At 43.7% G+C, this 18,562-nt stretch overlaps 1 protein-coding gene across 3 annotated transcripts in view; it reads left to right on the top strand.

Annotated features, from left to right (window-relative positions):
• DYRK4 (dual specificity tyrosine phosphorylation regulated kinase 4) overlaps positions 1 to 18,562 on the top strand; it is a 52,265-nt gene that overhangs the window by 33,087 nt on the left and 616 nt on the right. Inside the window, exons 7-14 of one of the 3 annotated variants that reach the window (XM_053555871.1) lie at positions 2,595 to 2,731; positions 3,030 to 3,170; positions 5,218 to 5,356; positions 8,170 to 8,251; positions 9,520 to 9,692; positions 11,617 to 11,677; positions 15,269 to 15,398; positions 17,848 to 18,023. In XM_053555871.1, the coding sequence (XP_053411846.1) occupies positions 2,595 to 2,731; positions 3,030 to 3,170; positions 5,218 to 5,356; positions 8,170 to 8,251; positions 9,520 to 9,692; positions 11,617 to 11,677; positions 15,269 to 15,398; positions 17,848 to 18,023 (1,039 nt within the window). Of the gene's footprint in view, positions 1 to 1,948; positions 2,732 to 3,029; positions 3,171 to 5,217; positions 5,357 to 8,169; positions 8,252 to 9,519; positions 9,693 to 11,616; positions 11,678 to 15,268; positions 15,399 to 17,847; positions 18,024 to 18,562 lie in introns of those variants that run through there. The other 2 variants (XM_053555870.1, XM_053555869.1) reach the window with 2 other exon arrangements.

Below are 18,562 nucleotides of genomic sequence, written 5' to 3'. Positions count from 1 at the left end.
GCACAGCACATTGGGAAAGTCCAGACAGGAATAAGATGCTGTCTCCTCAACATTCCCTTTTTGGTCTCCTCAACAAGCCCATACATGGATGCTTTTCTGTTTTACAGTAGACGCTTCTTCCCACAGACAAAAAAGTGTTTGTTACTGCATCCTCTGTGCATAGTGATTAATGTTATTCTGTTTTTCAAAAATCGATCCCAACAACTCCTTCTTTTCTTCTCACTGTACCTCTGGGGTTCCCCAGGTTTGGTGCCTTTGCCCAGTCTGAAGGTGAAATTTGAGCTAGAAGTATGACACTTAGTCCACCAGGATGTGGGCTCTTAGGGATTTCTGCTTACATTTCTGGACAAGTTGGTTTTAGGAGACAAGATGAGTCTTTGATGGCTTTGTAGAAGATTTTCTTAGCATTTAGAACTGTGTTCCTCAAGTTTTGCTATGCACACAAATCATCCGGGGATCTTGCTTAAATGGAGATTATCATCCAACAGGGCTGAGGCAGGGCATGAGAGTGTGCATTTCTGAAAGATTTCAGGCGATGCCCAGGCTGCCAGTCCTCGGACCACACTTTGAGAAGCAAGGATTTAGTTTCTATTGTACAGCTTTACATAGAGCCATGGTTCTCCACATTTTTAGGTCAAGGATCCTTTTAGGAGTCTGATAAAAAGGTCTGGGTCCTCATTCTAGAAAAAGCAATCTGCTCATACACAAAGTTTTAGGTAATTAATCAGTCCTTAGTAAAGAACCCCTAATGTAAACTTAACCTCCAGTTCAACCAGACCTCCCCACCCTGCCTGAGCCCAGAGTGTCTGGCTGCCTTTCAGAATGACTTTTAAGTGAATTCACTAGAACTCAATTTCTCAGTTTCAACTCTTTTTTCTTTTCTTTTCTTTCTTTCTTTCTTTTTTTTTTTTTTTCTTTTTGAGACAGAGTCTTACTATGTCGCCCTCTATAAAGTGCTATGGTATCATAGCCCAGAGCAACCTCCAACTCTTGGGCTTAAATAATTCTCTTGCCTCAGCCTCTCGAGTAGCTGGAAGTACAGGCGCCCACCACAGTGCCCGGCTATGTTTTGATTGCAGTTGTTATTGTTTAGCAGGCCTAGGCTGAGCTCCAACCTGCCAGTCTTGGTGTATGTGGCTGGCGCCCTACCCACTGAGCTATGGATGCCACCTCAGTCTCAAATCTTAGAGAGCTATGTTTTTGGTGAGGAGAAAGTAATACTGTGTGCTCTCTATGATCTTGGATGCTCCATCCCCGTTGCATTCCAGCACACACACAAGTACCTACTGCACATGGCCAGATTCCCCAACAACCAGCACAGGTGCGTTCTCACTTTGTTCTGTCAACAGATGTTAATTGGATACTTACTTATTGAGCACCTATCATAAGCCTAAACATCTGCTTTACTCTGAAAATATAAAGAGAACTGCCAAAAAGGAGTGCCAAATGGTCCTTGCTCTCAAGTAAGCACAATCAATGTCAAAGCTGGCATGTGAACAAATAATTACGAAACAGTCAAAGTGAGCTTATGTAGAAGATATGACAAGTGCTAGGAGAACACGTGTGTCTTCTATACCAACGTGTGTGCAGATCCTGTCCCTGTCCTTTCCCCATGTCATTTTCTTCATGACAAACCCTTAAAGGTTGACTAATCTACTTCTGTGTGTTACCAAAGTTGTACATTTCAAATTCAAGGTCTTGATTCCTCCTGTCTGAAAGGACTCACACTATATCTTTACAAACATATCTGTACACACTTCCCTCTCTCAAACTCACGAATGTAACTCTAGAAACCAGATTCACAGAGCTTGAGGACCTTAGAGATCATCTTATCCAGAATCTTCAGTTTGCAGATGTGGGCACTGCCGCTCAGAGTGGGTAAGTGGTTTGTCTGAAGCCACCCAACTGATGTCTTTGTAACTGAAAGTTTTCTGTGAGTTTAACTAAATACTTACTTCCTAGTTTCCAGTACCAGGAGAGACATGGGTGATCCTGGGTCTTGGAAAATATTTCTCTTCTTATTCAAGAAAGGCTCAATTTCTGGATTGATCACTCCAGGGTAGAATAAGTCTGGATAAGTCCAGCGGAGAACCTAATCTGGCCAGGAAGAGGTAGAGCAGACATAAAGCCCCCTCTGACTGACGCAGACACATCAAAGGTCCGAAATGGAACTTTCCCCAAGCTGGAGCTGCTGCTCAACTCTAAGAATCATGAGATGTCCAAACTGGAAGGGATCTTCAGGACCACTTTGTCTAATTCTCTTACTTTACACAGCCTAAAACAAGTAGAATACCAGAGGACAGGGACTAGAAACCATATTTTCCAAAGACCTTCCAATGTTCTTTGCCCTGCTGACAGGGGTCGAGCCTGTGGGATTTTTTCCTGTATCACACGGGTGGCCTGGGAGCCAGGCAACAGCATGGCCATGGCAGTAGCCATGCGATGAAGGTGGGAGTTGTACGCCGGCCCAGTGCAGTTCAGAAAACTCTCCCAGTGAGTGAGCCACGAGATGAGAATGGAGATCCAGGGTCCCCAGCATCAGGGAAGCCCATGAGCCCGTGGCTCTGCCCCTTACCCTAGCCTGGCTTCTGCAGGTCCTGCATGACCACATTGCCTACCGCTACGAGGTCCTGGAGATGATCGGGAAAGGGTCCTTTGGACAGGTGGCCAAGTGCTTGGATCACAAAAAAAATGAGTTCGTGGCCCTGAAAATCATCAGGAACAAGAAGAGGTGTGGCTTGGTGATAGAGGCGGGACAGCGTGATTCTAGCCCGTCCCAACTCTGCCTCTCCCTCTGATCTTTCTATTCCTTGTCCTCTCTCTCTCTCTACATGTCTGATTCCTTGAAGGGGCCAAGAGGAGGCAGAGTGTGTAGTTTTTAGAGTTTTTAGTGTTTGCTGCCACCCTAGACAGACTTTTTGGTGTATAGGAGGGGCTGACTGTCACGGCCTGACGTGACATGATATCATACCAGGTTCTGTCCTCAGACCCCCTCTCCCCCGTCCCTGGCAACTCACCAATCTCCTCAGGTTTCACCACCAGGCCCTGGTGGAGCTGAAGATCCTGGAGGCTCTCAGAAGGAAGGACAAAGACAACAGCCACAATGTGGTGCACATGAAGGACTTTTTCTACTTCCGCAATCACCTCTGCATCACCTTCGAACTCCTGGGGTCAGCTGCTGCTTCTTAACTCACTTTTTTTTTTTTAACTCACTTTTCTTTTAAAAAGTTACATAAGTGATAGATGAGAACGCTTGAGGTTAGAACCCAGGACTTTTCTGGTTGTGACTATTTAATGACTAGAGTGGACATGACAGTCACTCAGTTCTCTAGAAGGCCCCAGGGTGAGGAGGCTGGGACAAAAGCAGCCCATCTCACTCCTCCCTTGATAGGACTGTCACCTGCCAGGGTACCACGACATTCTTCCCTGATGCTGAGGGCTGAGCTAGGTGACATGATCAGAATAAGGCCTCTGCTTACAAGAGCTAAACTGAAATATGGCCCCATTCACTGGCTTTCCAACCCTGTGGTACAGTTGGACCAAAAAACAAGCAGCTGGCTGCTAAGAGTGGGGAGAGAGTTTTGATTTTGAACAAATAAAGACAAGAGCAGATAGGGCTATTTGGCACAAGAGCAGAAGCTCACTTAAATAGATTGGCACTGAAAGGCCAGAAGGTTGGAACTGAAAAGGCATGCTAACTGGGGGTGGCAGCATGCTAATTTGATTATTTTTCTCTCTGAGGTCATCTGATGCAATTTAAATAAAACTAGAAACCCAGAATGCATTTGGCAAAGGAGGATAATCGAGTGAGCTCTCAGAGGTCTAGTGTTACTAGACTCTGCAAGCTGGTGGCTTAGTCCTCCCATGACACCAGTACTAATGTTGAGATTCTAGGAACCAGCTAAACTTGAGTCAGAGGCAAAGTTGACACTCTCCCCACTATCGCTGGTGATTACAAAATGTAGTCTACTCCCCCATATGCAGAGGTGAACTGTCTTCTCTGCAGCAAACCAGACAATCCAGGCTATCTCTCATGGCCACGAGTCACAGTGCACAGTGTCATTGTCCTTAAAAGAGCTCTGGGAGGTCAAGAAGGGTGTGGGTGTGGAGGGACAATCCAAAGACCAGAGAGGTAGGGAGTTGCCCACGGTCACAAGTTGGGATGGAGCCAGAGTTGCACATCTATCCCTCTGTACCCCTCAAGAATGAATGGCTTCCCCAACACTGCCAGGGTTGATGACCTTAGAAACAGGAGATCAGGAGGAACCAGAGGAAGATGATGCAGAGTCATTTCTGGGCCATGCTCTTTCCTTTCTCTCCCCATCTCACAGTTTACACTGAGGTCACAACTGGCAACTCACAAATATGTTGTCTCTTCTTGAAACACTTTGTTTTAGTCTCTAACATTTGTAAATCATATTTCATATGGTACGGCAGGCTTCTACATAATATTGTAGTCTTCTCCACCTTGGAGAATTTAGGATTATCTGGCCAAGAGCGAGCTTTCATTATTCAAGGCAACAGTTAGATGGGACCAAGTAGACGCACTAGCTGTGGGTGGAGAGAGGCTCTCTCTTTTGCCTCAGCTGCCTCGTACCCAGGCTCTTGCTCCCTTACTTCTCAGGAGGCTGAGGTCCTTAGGCAGCCTTGTTAGGCCTGGGCAGGAGTGGCCACTTGAGTGACCTCGGTCTTCCTGGATCCCTACCAAGGGCCTGAAGAGCTGTGAATATTGCAGAGGTTCGGTCCAACCTCTTAACCCACACATGTAACGAGGTGCTTCGGTGGCCTTGCCACATAAGGAATGAGAGGATATCGAAGAGGCCAGCACGGTTAAACTTTACCCTGGGCCCACCGTGACTTGGCAGGAAAGCTGAATTGGTAGGTTGTGAAATCCCCGCCTCCTACCCTGAGGGTTCCCTACTACTGGAGGGAAATCAGATGGCACAGGAATGTTTGCAGGTCCAAACTCAGCATTAAACTTTTTTTCTTTTTTAAGAGTCTCACTCTGTCGCCTTGGGTAGAGTACTGTGGCATCATAGCTCATGGCAATCTCAAACACTCGGTCTTGGGTAGAGTACTGTGGCATCATAGCTCATGGCAATCTCAAACACTTGGTCTTAAGCAATCCTCTTGCCTCAGCCTCCTGAGTAGCTGGACTATAGGTGCCCACCATGATGCTTGACTAACATTAAACTTTTTATACCCTTTCTTTCCCAGAATCAACTTGTATGAGCTGATGAAGAACAACAGCTTTCAAGGCTTCAGTCTTTCCATAGTTCGGCGCTTCACGCTCTCTGTTCTGAAGTGCTTGCAATTGCTTTATGTAGAGAAAATCATTCACTGTGATCTCAAACCTGTGAGTACAACCTCCATCCTGCCCTGGGGGCAGGTTCCCACCCACTGCAACACTTGGCCCTCCCTATTCTATTCATTCCCTGGCAGTGGCTGGGGCAGCCAGGGCTTCCAGGGTAGAAGCCAAGAGGTCCTGTTTATAGGCTATGCAAGCCCAGTGAGATGAAAGAAGACAGACCCAAGGCACAAATGTTAGAGAAATGAAGACAGATGTGGGGTGATTGGGGCAGACAGGAGCAGGAAGTTCTGAGGGCTTTTCTAGAGAGGGCTTAGTAGCCGGTGACTGGTGTCTTGAGCATCAAGAGGTACAATAAGAAGTCCTGGGGTTCCGGGTTTACCCATTCTTCCCTTTTTTTTTTGTAGAGACAGAGTCTCACTGTACCGCCCTCGGTAGAGTGCCATGGCGTCACATGGCTCACAGCAACCTCCAGCTCTTGGGCTTACATGATTCTCTTGCCTCAACCTCCCGAGTAGCTGGGACTACAGGTGCCTGCCACAACGCCCGGCTAGCCATTCTTCCCTTTAACAGTTATCTGTGGCCCCTAGGAGCTTTACCTGGGGGTCCACAGTTCTTTTTTTTTTTATTTTATTTTTTAGTTTTTTTTCATTTATTTATTCTTTTTTGCAGTTTTTGGCTGGGGCCAGGTTTGAACCCACCACCTCCGGTACATGGGGCCGGCGCCCTACTCCTTGAGCCACAAGCGCCACCCTGGGGTCCACAGTTCTTTCTCTTCTGCTCTGCAGTGACCTGTGCCACATAGGGAGATGGGCGCCCCACTCTACTAAAGCCACTCTATATCTACTCCACTCCAAGTTGGTCCCAGGGTGCAGCGAATCTCAGATTGCTTTCTCTATGCCAGATAGACCGGAGTTTCCTACAAGACCTTGTATTCTATACATAGCTCTGTTATTGCACTGACTGCTTTGTGTAGGAATTGTTTTTTTTTTATCCACATCCCCCATGGGCTGCAAGCTCTCCCAAGGTCAGGAACCATGTCGTTCCACTATTTTCTCCCCAGGGCCTGACGTGGTATCTGATAATGGTAATGGTAGGCTATAAGCAAATGCTTGTTGAATGACTTAATGATCAAATGTAGGAAAGTAGCACAGATAGGGTTAGGGGTAAAATATAAGGAGCTAGTTCCAAAAGCAATCTGACTTTCATGTTTATGTAAATATCCCTTATCTTTTCTTTACTCTAGTCTCCCTGCCAGCCAAAAATGGTTAAAAAAAAATTTTTTTTGAAGACTATATAGCCGTTTTGGGTGAATTGCAGATTTATATACATAATTAAAGATTGTCAAGCTGGAGATGTTCTCTCCAAGCTGACTGGTAGAACCTCCTGAGGATGGTGGTGTATTAATTTATTCTCACCCTCCAAGTTTCTAATCCTCAGCTTTGCAGCTCTTATGGGTCACAACAACCATGGTCTTTGGGGTTAGGGGACTGACTCTCACCAAGGAAATTCACAAGACAGTTGGTAGGCAAAGTATCAGGTAATACATCTCCTCTGAGAAATAGATCTAGCAGACTAGAATAGGTGTGCCTCTGGAGAGAGTATACACACAACCAGAAGAGTGTTTTGGAAGGTGGAGGAAAGAATCAGGGAATTACTCTCATGAAGTTAATGGTTAGTATTGATGAGCTGTGATTGCCTATTTTATCCATTCCTTCTACAGTGCAATGTCTGCTCATTGGGTAAGGAACTTTCCACTGGGCTAGAGACACATTAAAAATTCTTGCTCTTTTAAGGCTTTTGCTGATTATAACCCCTCCAGTTAACACACAGCATTCTTTAGAAAAGGTACCCTGGACTAAATTTGTGCTTTCTTAGTTTGTGGTGCCAGAGTCTTAAGACCAGGCCTGCTATGCTGTATTTACAACATTAGGGTAACTCAGTAAGGAATCACAAAATTGAGTCCTCTGATACTGAGATCCTTGAAAATGTGATTGAGATGTTAATGTTCATCCTTAGCTAGTACACTTTTGCTCTGAGAGCCCAGAAGCTCTGTCTTCTTATCTCTGACTGTTGAAACACCTGCTTTTTACATTTTCCCTAAAGTCAGCCTAAGAATCACAAACCCCAATCAACTCATTGCCTTTAAAACTTTGTTCTTTGTCTTCTGTGGTCATAGCGTTGCATTCATGGGGGCAAATAATGGACGTGTCAAACAAATACAGCCAATGACATTTCTAAGACCTTATGCAAGTAAGGCCTAGAACCGTGTGCCAAGGAGGATAAAAATAAACATGCAGTTTTCAGGAGTTACACGATCAGTATGGGGAAGGAGACAAAATACATGTGCAAAAGAAACTGAAAAGCATTTTATTTTTTTGAGACAGTCTCACTTTTTCACCCTGGGTAGAGTGCCATGGTGTCACAGCTCACAACAACCTCAAACTCTTGGGCTCAAATGATTCTCTTACCTCAACCTCCCAAACAGCTGGGACTATAAGTGTCCACCACAACACCTGGGTAGTTTTTAGAGACAGGGTCTTACACTTGCTCAGGCTGGTCTTGATCTCCTGAGCTCAGGCAATCCGCACATCTCGGCCTCCCAGAGTGCTGGGATTACAGATGTGAACCACCACACCTGGCTTACAAACTGCAAAGCATTGAAAACTGGACCCAAAGAAGAGGCACAGAACACAAGTCAAATGGAAAGTCACAGAAAGGGGAGGGCAGTGAGGTTTTCAAGAAGGTCCTGGTAGGTGGGTGTATTTGAATTGGGCCCTGCAGAATGAGAAGCATTTAGGTGAGCAGAGTGCTGAGGGCAACATTATTATAGCTTGATGTATGTCTTTTCTTCTCTCTAGGAAAACATAGTGCTATACCAAAAGGGCCAAGTCTCTGTTAAAGTCATTGACTTTGGATCAAGCTGTTATGAACACCAGAAAGGTAGGTTCTCATGTCAGTTCTTTTCTGAGTTTTTCTCTTGCAATTTCTTTCCCTTCGCACTTGGATTTAGCCTGGGCATAGCCAGCACAATGGCCAGGATGATTTTGAACAAGGTGCTTCACTTCTCTGAGCCTAAGTTTCCCCACCTGCAACATGAAAAAGTTGGGTTCAAATACCATAAGGGCCCTTAAAAGTTCTCATATTATGTAGATATTAAATTACCCGAGAGCACTGGGACCCCAAACTAACTGGATGTACATCAGAATCACTTTGGGCTCTGAAAAATAATAGTTTCCAGTACATCACCCCAAATGTACTGAATCAAATTTCTGGGTGGTAACTAGGAGTCTGCACTTTAGAAAACATAGCTTTTACAAAGTTTGGAATTCACTTCCCCAGGCTCCTAGATTTTATACTTTTCTAAGCTAGAATGTATAAAGTAGATCAGGACTACGATTTGTATAGCCTTTACTGAACTTGATTCCATAACTTGTTCCTTTGGCTTCTGTCAGGTTTGACATTTATTATCTGCTACAGTCAGCTACTCTCCTGGTACCGGAAGAGTTTTGACGGACTCTTGCTCTGTCACCCTGGCTAGAGCACAGTGGGATCCTCATAGCTCACAGCAACTTTATACTCCTGAGCTCAAGTGATCCTCCTGCCTCAGCCTCCTGAGTAGCTGGAACTACAGGCCTGGCAAATTTTTCTATTTTTAGTAGAGACAGGGTCCCAGTCTTGCTAAGGCTGGTGTCAAACTCTTGGCATCAAGCAGTCCTCTTATAGGATTACAGGCATGAGCCCTCTTGCCTGGCCTGAATAGACATTTTTAACTTTGGATTTTGCATGCTTCCTTTCCAATTCTGATATGCCTCCTCCCTTACCAAATCTCAATACACTCAGAAGATGTCTACTCCACATTAATCTGACGGTTTGAAAACTTATTTTGAAAAACTTAGTCTCATGTTGTGTTTGTTTGTTTTAAATTTGGCTGGCATAAATTCACTTCCCTAGAACAATACCTAATTTGGAGTTCTTTATCAACAATACTTCCATTATAATCGGCTTGCTATGAGGATTTGTAATGATAAATAGGTAAGGCAATTTGTAAATGCTAGTCCGGGTACTTCCCTCTTTTTGCAAAGCCCATTGCAAGGGCAGGGGCAGTATAAATTATTAGCTGCCGTCAACCATGAAGGTTTCCTAGAGAAAGGTGTTCTAGAGAAGAGGAGGCTTTTCCCACAAGACGTTCTCTCCCTTTATCCCCGCAGTATACACCTACATCCAAAGTCGGTTCTACCGATCCCCAGAGGTGATCCTGGGCCACCCCTACAACATGGCCATTGACATGTGGAGCCTCGGCTGCATCATGGCGGAGTTGTACACGGGCTGCCCTCTGTTCCCAGGAGAGAACGAAGTGGAGCAGCTGGCCTGCTTCATGGAGGTGAGGGGCAGGGCTGCTAAAATAGGCTCCATGTGCAAAACGATTTTTTTTTTTTGTGGTGAGTTTTCACTGAAATATAACTAGTACGCATATTTTGATAATTATCAAGAGTAAAAAGTGAAGTTTTATTGGGCATGCAGCTCTTGGAAAAATGAATAGAGCTGGCTTTTCTCTTTTTCCAATCAATGCCTGTACCTACAGGTGAGTATTACTTCTTGCTAGAATGCATGACCCCAGGATCAATGCTGAAAAGTAGATGTGAGGGAGCTCAGGAAGGAAGCTTGTTCTAGTGATGCCATTAATTTGTCAATTCCTTCTGAGTTCTGTGTAAGAATCAAATGGTGATCTGTAATCAAAAATTATTCTTCCCAGTGTATCAGCTGACAACCTGATTATAATGTTGTTGAAAATAAAGAATTGGAGGGGCGGCGCCTGTGGCTCAGTGAGTAGGGCGCTGGCCCCATATGCCGAGGGTGGCGGGTTCGGACCCAGCCCCGGCCAAACTGCAACCAAAAAAATAGCTGGGCGTTGTGGCGGGCACCTGTAGTCCCAGCTGCTCGGGAGGCTGAGGCAAGAGAATCGCGTAAGCCCAAGAGTTAGAGGTTGCTGTGAGCCGTGTGATGCCATGGCACTCTACCTGAGGGCGGTACAGTGAGACTCTGTCTCTACAAAAAAAAAAAAAAAAGAAAAGAAAGAATTGGAAATTATCTGACTTATTTAAAAAAAAAAAAGGCATTATTCAGTCAGTCATTTACTGTCTTAAGTTTCTGGGAAGACCATCTCATGATAACAAGGCTTTACCAAGATGCATTGTATGATTATTAATTATAACATATCATCTTTTCACTTAAGGAAATGTTATTATGGAGCTAAATTAGATAACACAGGGGAAAATAAACCTAAAAGTTGGAAATTTCACACTTTAGGATTCTCCCAGTGAAAAAAGATCAATGTGTATGTATGCGTAGGCCAAATTTTTATTTTCCAGATTGTCTCAAAGTTACAGATAGTGAGACAGACATACCCTTGGGCATTACTAAATATAGATAATTTCATTTCACAACTGAGACTGATAATCAGATATGAAAACAGGTTAGGTAAAAATAGCCATAAATACTATCTATGGTGGAATGAACACTGGCCTGGGAGTCAGCAAACCTGAGGTCCAGCCCTGGCTCTACCTTTTCGGCAAGTCATTTCACTTCTCTTGACTATAAATGAGGGGATCCGAGTAAATGACCTCTGGGGTTAACGATGACTTTACAAAGCATCCCTGAACCTGACACTACTCCCAGTATTAAGGAGAATGGGGCCTAGGGCGGCATTTCCTACCTCTCCCAGAACTGACGTCAGTGTCAGTGAGGCTGAGGAGCAGGAAGGTGCAGTCATCTGTGGACATTGGCTGTGAGCCTGGCAGCAGGGGTGAACGACCCAGGCTGTTATTTCTGTCTCTCTGTGGACCACTGTAAGTTTCAGTAGGGGAAGGTGAACAAGCACATGCCACATCGTTCTTTTCAAGAAGGCATTTTGTCTTACAATGGCCTGGTTCCGTCAGATGATTTTCATCTCCTTTTCCTCTCCTTCCTTCCTGATACTCCATGCTCGAATATGTCATTCCTTAATTGGAGCTGAAGGCCTAGCAAGCAGTTCATGTGCTCTGACAATGATGTCTGGCTGCCCAATCAAGGGAGGCCCACTGCTAGTTGGTGCTGATGCCTGCTTGGAATAATAATGGCAACTCCTGGATTAGGAGTTGAAAGACCCCAGCTCTGGGTCTGCTCTGCCGCTAACTTGATGTTATCACTTAATATCTCTGGGGCTTTATCTGTAGAAGGCAAAGTGTGATCAAAGTCCCCTCTAGCTCTAACGGTCTTTGATGTGTGACTCCACAAAGAGTGAACCAAGTAAACTGTACTTATTGAAGGTCCTGGGCCTGCCACCAGCCGACTTCATTCAGACGGCCTCCAGAAGACAGACGTTTTTTGGTAAGTCCTTGGGTCGAACTCTCTTTTCCTTATTGTGTCCAACGAGGCATCACAGGCCTTGAAGCTACCTCCCATATCCTAATCATCATTTAGTGGTTTCCCCCCACCCCATATCAAAGGGCAAGCTGTGATTAGGAGCTTCTTTCAGAAAAGTAAAAAGATAACGAGAAGTTGAACCAGGTAGCATGATGGAGATGGGGTGGGGGAGTCAACCTGGGAATGGGGCCTTGCGGTGAAAATGTACAGGAGTGATAGAATGACCAGGTTTGTGCTCAGAGGAAGCTCTATCAGCAAATGTTGAAACTTCAAAAGATGATGACTATACACTTTCCCAGAAGTTCTCCTCACCTCTCCAGGCAACTTGCCCTTTCATGCTGTACACATTACACAACGTGCGGGGTTCAGCCACGCGGGGGTTAAAATGTAGCATATTTCTGTACCATTTGGTAAAAAGGCACAGCCCCAAGCCCTGCTACAGCTGCAGGCACCTAGCCCTCTCCCAGGACTCCGTGGACTCCCCCATGATCCCCAAAACTAGAAGCTGAAGGCCTAGCAAGCAGAGGTGCTGCATGACAACACTTCAGGACACGACTGTCATCCATTCTGGTTAGTTAGCCCTGTGCCATTCATCCAGTGGTGGCACCTTTTAAATATCACCTTGTAATGATGGCCGGAGCTTTGAAGACCACTGTGCCTCTGAGCAGGGAAGTGTCCTGGTTGCCTTAGAACCTTTGAACAGTGGCCACATGTTAACATTTCTCCCACCAGAGTGGTGTGATGGTAGGCTGACACCCCAGTTCAACTGACACATGAGCAATGGTCTTTGGACACCAAGTATAATTTTCATACCCACCACTTATAAATCAGTCTTTTGGATTTTAAAGGTCTGGAAGAAAAGTGAGGATACTGGTCTTCCCTTGTGCTAGACAAAAGCTTTGTGAGAAGAGTCTCGTCTTGAGCCTATAACACTGAACTCAGGAGAGTGGGAACTCTAGGCAGAGAGTGGGAACTCTTGAGCCTATAACACTGAACTCGGAAGAGTGGGAACTCTAGGGGGGACTAGAAGGAAATGAATACAGAGCATCTTGGCAGGAAGATTCCCAAAGACATATGCTTGTCCACGTCATAGAGTATCTGATTTCTACCATTGGCACTGGGCTTTAGAGAGGTGATGGGTTTTGGCAGTGACTCACATGTCTTCACTTGCTGTGTAAAAAGGGACTTTGCTGTATTCAGTGTTTTTTAAGATTTATCCAATGATGGGCGGCGCCTGTGGCTCAGTCCGTAAGGCGCCGGTCCCATATACCGAGGGTGGCAGGTTCAAACCCGGCCCCCGCTGAACTGCAACCAAAAAATAGCTGGGCGTTGTGGCTGGCACCTGTAGTCCCAGCTACTCGGGAGCCTGAGGCAAGAGAATCGCTTAAGCACAGGAGTTGGAGGTTGCTGTGAGCTGTGTGATGCCATGGCACTCTACCCAGGGCCATAAAGTGAAACTCTGTCTCTACAAAAAAAAAAAAAAAAAAAAAAGAGTCATTTGGGCATTTGGCAGAAAAGTGAATTCCCATGATTCTCTTCTATGATAATAGTAGGTTTGAGGCGAGACCCAGGAGTCTATGTTTTTAATAACAGCTCCTTGTGAGTGTTACAGCAAGGTGAGTTTGGGAAACACTATGTTCAGTTCTTGGACTCTCCCTTTCCCAGGTTTGGGCTGACAACAGCAACTCAACCCCCTCCCCCAGCCACTCCTACTTATGTAGCATAAAATGGCCGTGAGATACTTAGGTGGTCCAGGCTGCAAGAAGTAAAGGGAGGAGAGAATGATTAGATACTGGCGCGGCTAGAGGGGTGAGAAAAACCTGTATAAAAAAATAATTATGTAGTGATGACTTTAGGAGCTGTGTTACTTACAAGACGGTGAGTTTGATTCTTCTTGGGTCATTTGTAAAAAGAACATTGTTGGATAAAGAGTGCTAGTGTCATGCTCCAAAAGGAAATGGAGATTTGTACGAGTTCACAGAGCCTATAAAATACCCTACCTCTGACTCATTTTTATCAATATAAATACAGAGATACTCATGTGTGTACATACACACATACAAGTTCAAGGATGTCTGTCTTCCAGGATTCAGTAAGAGTAGATGTTCTTTTGGAGGCCCTGAGAATTACATTGGTTACAAAAGTAATTGATGGAGTCCATTATGCACCTTCTAGAATGTTCATCATGTGAACTCTGCTGAATTTTTGTGAGAATTCAGTTTAATGTGTAAATTGTCTCTGAGCATATGAGGTCTTCTTTTTTTTTTTTTTGGTGGTTTTTGGCCAGGGCTAGGTTTGAACCTGCCACCTCCGGCATATGGGACCGGTGCTCTACTCCTTGAGCCACAGGCGCCAACATATGAGGTCTTATAATTAAGTTTGAAACTCATCTTAGAAAAAGTGCTACCTACCTCATTGCTAAATATCATTATAGTCACCTTTGAAGTACTACCCTTGCAAATCTATGCACTGATGCCAGGGCCTGGTCCACCCTTCAAAGCATTTTTTTCTAGGATGAGTTTGTGATCTTAATTGTCACACCCTCATACCATGACAGCTTTAACGGCCATTCCAGAAAAAGAGTTCCAAAATTGCACTGAAGAAGAGACTAGGGGCTGGTGTCAGTGAATAGCTTCCCCAGAGGAGTACATTGAAGGTGACTGTACTGATATTCAGCAATGAGATATGTAGCAATTTTCTAGAAAGAGTCCACGAACTTAATTGTCTGACGTTTTGTATGCACATGCACCTATTTATGTGCAGACTTACAAAGTGTGAGCACAAGTGGACAGCTCTTCTGAACATGCACACCAGAGTCTGGGTGTGCAGAGGGGTGATCTCACCTTCAAAGCATTGCATAAATCACCCTTGGAAACCTTTGGAGCTGTCTTCAGGGCTACTTTGCAGGGATAACAAATCATACCTTTGATGAGGGATTTAATCAGCAGAAATAGCTGAATAAAAGCTATTACAAGCTATGTCTTAAGCAAATAGCTAAGGTTTGAACATTTCAATTATGGACAAAATTTTGATGCAACTCTGTAGAAGTAATAAGGGCAATTTGCTTGAATGGCCTGTAAAACATTCTCCGAAAATGGTTTTGTTGTTCTATCTCATGAATATCTCAAATTACAACTTTATTCGGGCTAGTGGGGAAGGAGCAAGGGCCTAGATAATCCATGAATAGAAGATATCCTTTTTGTTCTGAGCTGAGTATTGTTGTCACTTCGGATTTATTTTATTATTATTATTATTATTTGACCTTGATAAATGGTAAACCATTTGAACTATTTCATTTGGGAGGACGTGGTGGAAAGGGGGTTCAGAACATACTGAATAGTAGGAAAAAATGTTTTTTAAGTTAATTGTACTTATTGAATAATCTCATGAGACCGTGTGTTTGTGGCGTGAGGGTGGTGGGAAGGGGCTGGTGTATAAGACAGCAAAAGGGCAGCAAAGACCACTCCACGAAGCAGCATAGTTGAGTGAACTGCTGTGATGTGACCAATAACTATGAACACCCGGAACTAAATACAGAATGTTGTATCTCTAAAGATTCCAGAGGTTTTCCTAAAAATACAACCAACAACAGGGGGAAAAAAAGATACCCGGATTCCAAGGATCTCATGATGGTGCTGAAAACCTATGACACCAGCTTCCTGGACTTTGTTAGAAGGTGTTTGATGTGAGTTTGTTGGGGGTATCTTTGCCTCTGGGTTTCCTCTTTAAATACCATACTTTCACACATTTACTGCTGAAAATCTAAGGCTGGAAGACAGTTACAAAGATAAAATAATAAATGCTAATGATAAAGCTTGAAAGTCTACAAACTGCTTTCACATCTATTGTCTCATTAGACACCTCTCTATCTCTACTGTGGGGTTGTCAGAGCAGATGATTTGCTCCATTTTGCAGATATGGAGGCTGGAGCTCCAAGGGATTAAATGACTTGCCCTCCAGTGCACAGTTGGTGGGTAGAGTCTGGCAACTTTTTGGCCTCAGACTATGTAGTAGTGAGATTGCAGAGAAGTCCTAAGTATCTCCTGCTTCCATGAACTAAAGCCAACCTCTTCAGAGTGTCTGTTTTAATGATTTGCATGCATACCAAGGGTAAATTGGTTTTAGGGTATTTCCCCAACCCCCCAGGATTTAGTCCCCAAATACTCTTGTATTAGGGAGTAAGGTAAGGGTGAGCTATAAACCAGTTATTATGTACAAATTTTTACAACATTTACGCATAGTTTGAATCTTAGAAATGAGGTCTGTACTGAAATCATAGTTAAAAAAAAAAAAAAAAGAACCCAGTGTGGTGCCCAGTTTATAAGGGTGTTATTTTTTTATTTTTGTTTTTGAGACAGAGTATCATTTTGTCACCCTCAGTACAGTGCCATGGCATCATAGCTCACAGCAACCTCAAACTCTTGGGCTCAAGTGATCCTCTTGCCTCAGCCTCCTGAGTAGCTCGGACTACAGGAGCCCACCACAACTCCCAGATAGTTTTTCTATTTTCAGTAGAGACAGATATCACTCTTGCTCAGGCTGGTCTCAAACTCCTGAGCTCAGGCAATTCACCCACCTCGGCCTCCCAGAGTGCTGAGATTACATGAGCCACCTCGCCCAGCCAGTTTAGGTGTTAAGAAAATGATGACAGGTGCCTGTAATCCTAGCACTTTGGAAACCTAAAAAAAAAAAAAAAAAAAATTACTAAAAAGAACAATGGTAGCTATTGTTACTTACTTTACAACTTTTAAAGAGATTTTGCAAGTCTGTCTCTAGTGAGTGGCAAGTAGATTGCCTACATTCTAGTTGGCAAGTCTTCGTTTCTCTTGGGGCCTCAAGTGTCCTTTTCTAGAAAATGGGCTATTTCTATATAAAGGGTGGTGCTTACGTGGCTTACTCATCTGAATAATGGAGCTAGAGAAGGATTCTGTACCTCGTCTTTACCCCAGCCTCACCCTAACCTCTTGCTGGGGCTATAGAATGAATGTCTTTAAAACTGGACCCTGAAATGGAGGTGCATTATCTAGAAACCCCAACCATCTAGGACACAGCTCAGCACCAAGGAAGACACTATTGGTGTCTTAATGGAGGCTGGAGCCCTCCATTAAAGAAGGAGGACTAAATTGTTCATAACTTGCAAGAGGCGAGTTAACAGCTGACGGGGACTGGTCCCTTACCCGTACATTGCTAATAGCATATTTTGAAAATGAGAGACTAAAAGTTTTGAGCCACACTCAATAGTTGTAAATCCCTGTGTCTAACCTTCATCGGAGCTAGACTTTTTTATGATCTTGATGAATCTAGAATGTTAATGTCATCTCCTTGCAGTTAGAAACTATTCTAAGTGTGATGGACATCAGTTAGATGATAGCTGAAACTTCCTGTCTTAGAAGGTGGCCAGATGGTGAAAACCAAATTTTGTGATTGACAGGTCAGTAGTGATGCGCCTATTTTCAGACAGTTGAAGGACTGTGACATAAAAGGACTAGTTATTTTATTTTGTATGAATGCTAATGAGTGGTATTAGGACCTGGGTAAAAGTTATTGGGAGGCAAACCAATTTGGGCTCAATAAAAATGAAGAACTTTTAAAGAATTGGGTGTTTTTCAAAATTGGAATAGGTGGTTCTTTGAGGTAGTGCCTTGTCACCAGAATTACTCACGAACAGCAGGGTGATTCCATGCTGGGAGCAGTGTATTCTGTTATGCACAAAAAGTTTTCCTGGATTATTTCCAACTTCCCTTATAAATCTCAATATTCTAAAATTCTATAATTTTCTTTGCAATAAATTTGGAGGCCCAAATTCTATAGTTTGAAAATTGAAATTATCTCTTTGTTTTTAACCAGATCCTAAATCCCATTGTTCAATATTTTTGTAACAATTCTAAAAGGGAATTTCTAGGGATTCTGGAAGACTCAGATTCTAATACATTCCCCAGCTTATTATACAAATTTTCTGAAAAGATTATCTCCAATAGTTGTTTCCCTAAATTAGATGTCATAATCTCTATTTTATGATATCTTTCAGACGTACTGTAGCTTAAATAAAATATCTTTGTTGGGTTTTTATAAGTGTCTTAATATTTAGAAAGGAAGTAAAACAGTAACAGGTGCTGGGCTTTCTTGATGTGCAGATGGGAACCTTCTCTTCGAATGACCCCTGACCAGGCCCTCAAGCATGCTTGGATTCATGAGCCACGGAACCTTAAACCACAGCTCAGGTCCAAGACCGTGAGGAAAAACAGTTTATGTTTCTCCTCTGACACAATGAAGGACAAGTTTCGAGGGTATCATCGCTTGAGCAAAAAAGGTACAACCCCTCAAATAGCCAATCCTATTCCGACAGTCCATTTCTCAACCAGGAATTTCTGAACCAGGCATTTCTGAAGGATTGCCCTGACGATTTGACTTCGACCTTGGATAATTAATTCTTCTGGCTACATCACTGCTAGCCTGCTATTTCTTGCTTTTGGTATTTTCCTCCTTCAGGAAACTTGGTTTTAGCTGAGCTCTTCTTTTTTTTGACCCTTATTAAGATTTTCCATTTTCTCCTATATTTAATTCCCTTTCTCCCTCTCCTCTTTTTCTTTCATGGGGTCCATTCCTATTTATGTCCTCTTGAATTTTTATCAATGACAGATTATAGCAGCATGCATTTGGGGAGAACAATGGTCATTGGAGTAGGTTAGCTGCAATTAAATTCTGGCTTTATCCCTTAACAGATGTTGGGCTCTTGGGAGATTTACTTAATCTGTCTATATCGTGGTTTCTCCACCTATGAGACTAATATCTATTCTCTAGGACTGTGGAAAGCTCCAAATGAGTTAGTAAGTGTATAGTGCTTTAGGA

The sequence above is a fragment of the Nycticebus coucang genome, chromosome 12, assembly GCF_027406575.1.
Source record: "Nycticebus coucang isolate mNycCou1 chromosome 12, mNycCou1.pri, whole genome shotgun sequence".
NCBI classification, from domain to species: Eukaryota; Metazoa; Chordata; class Mammalia; order Primates; family Lorisidae; genus Nycticebus; species Nycticebus coucang.
This window is presented reverse-complemented; position numbering and strand designations above follow the sequence as displayed.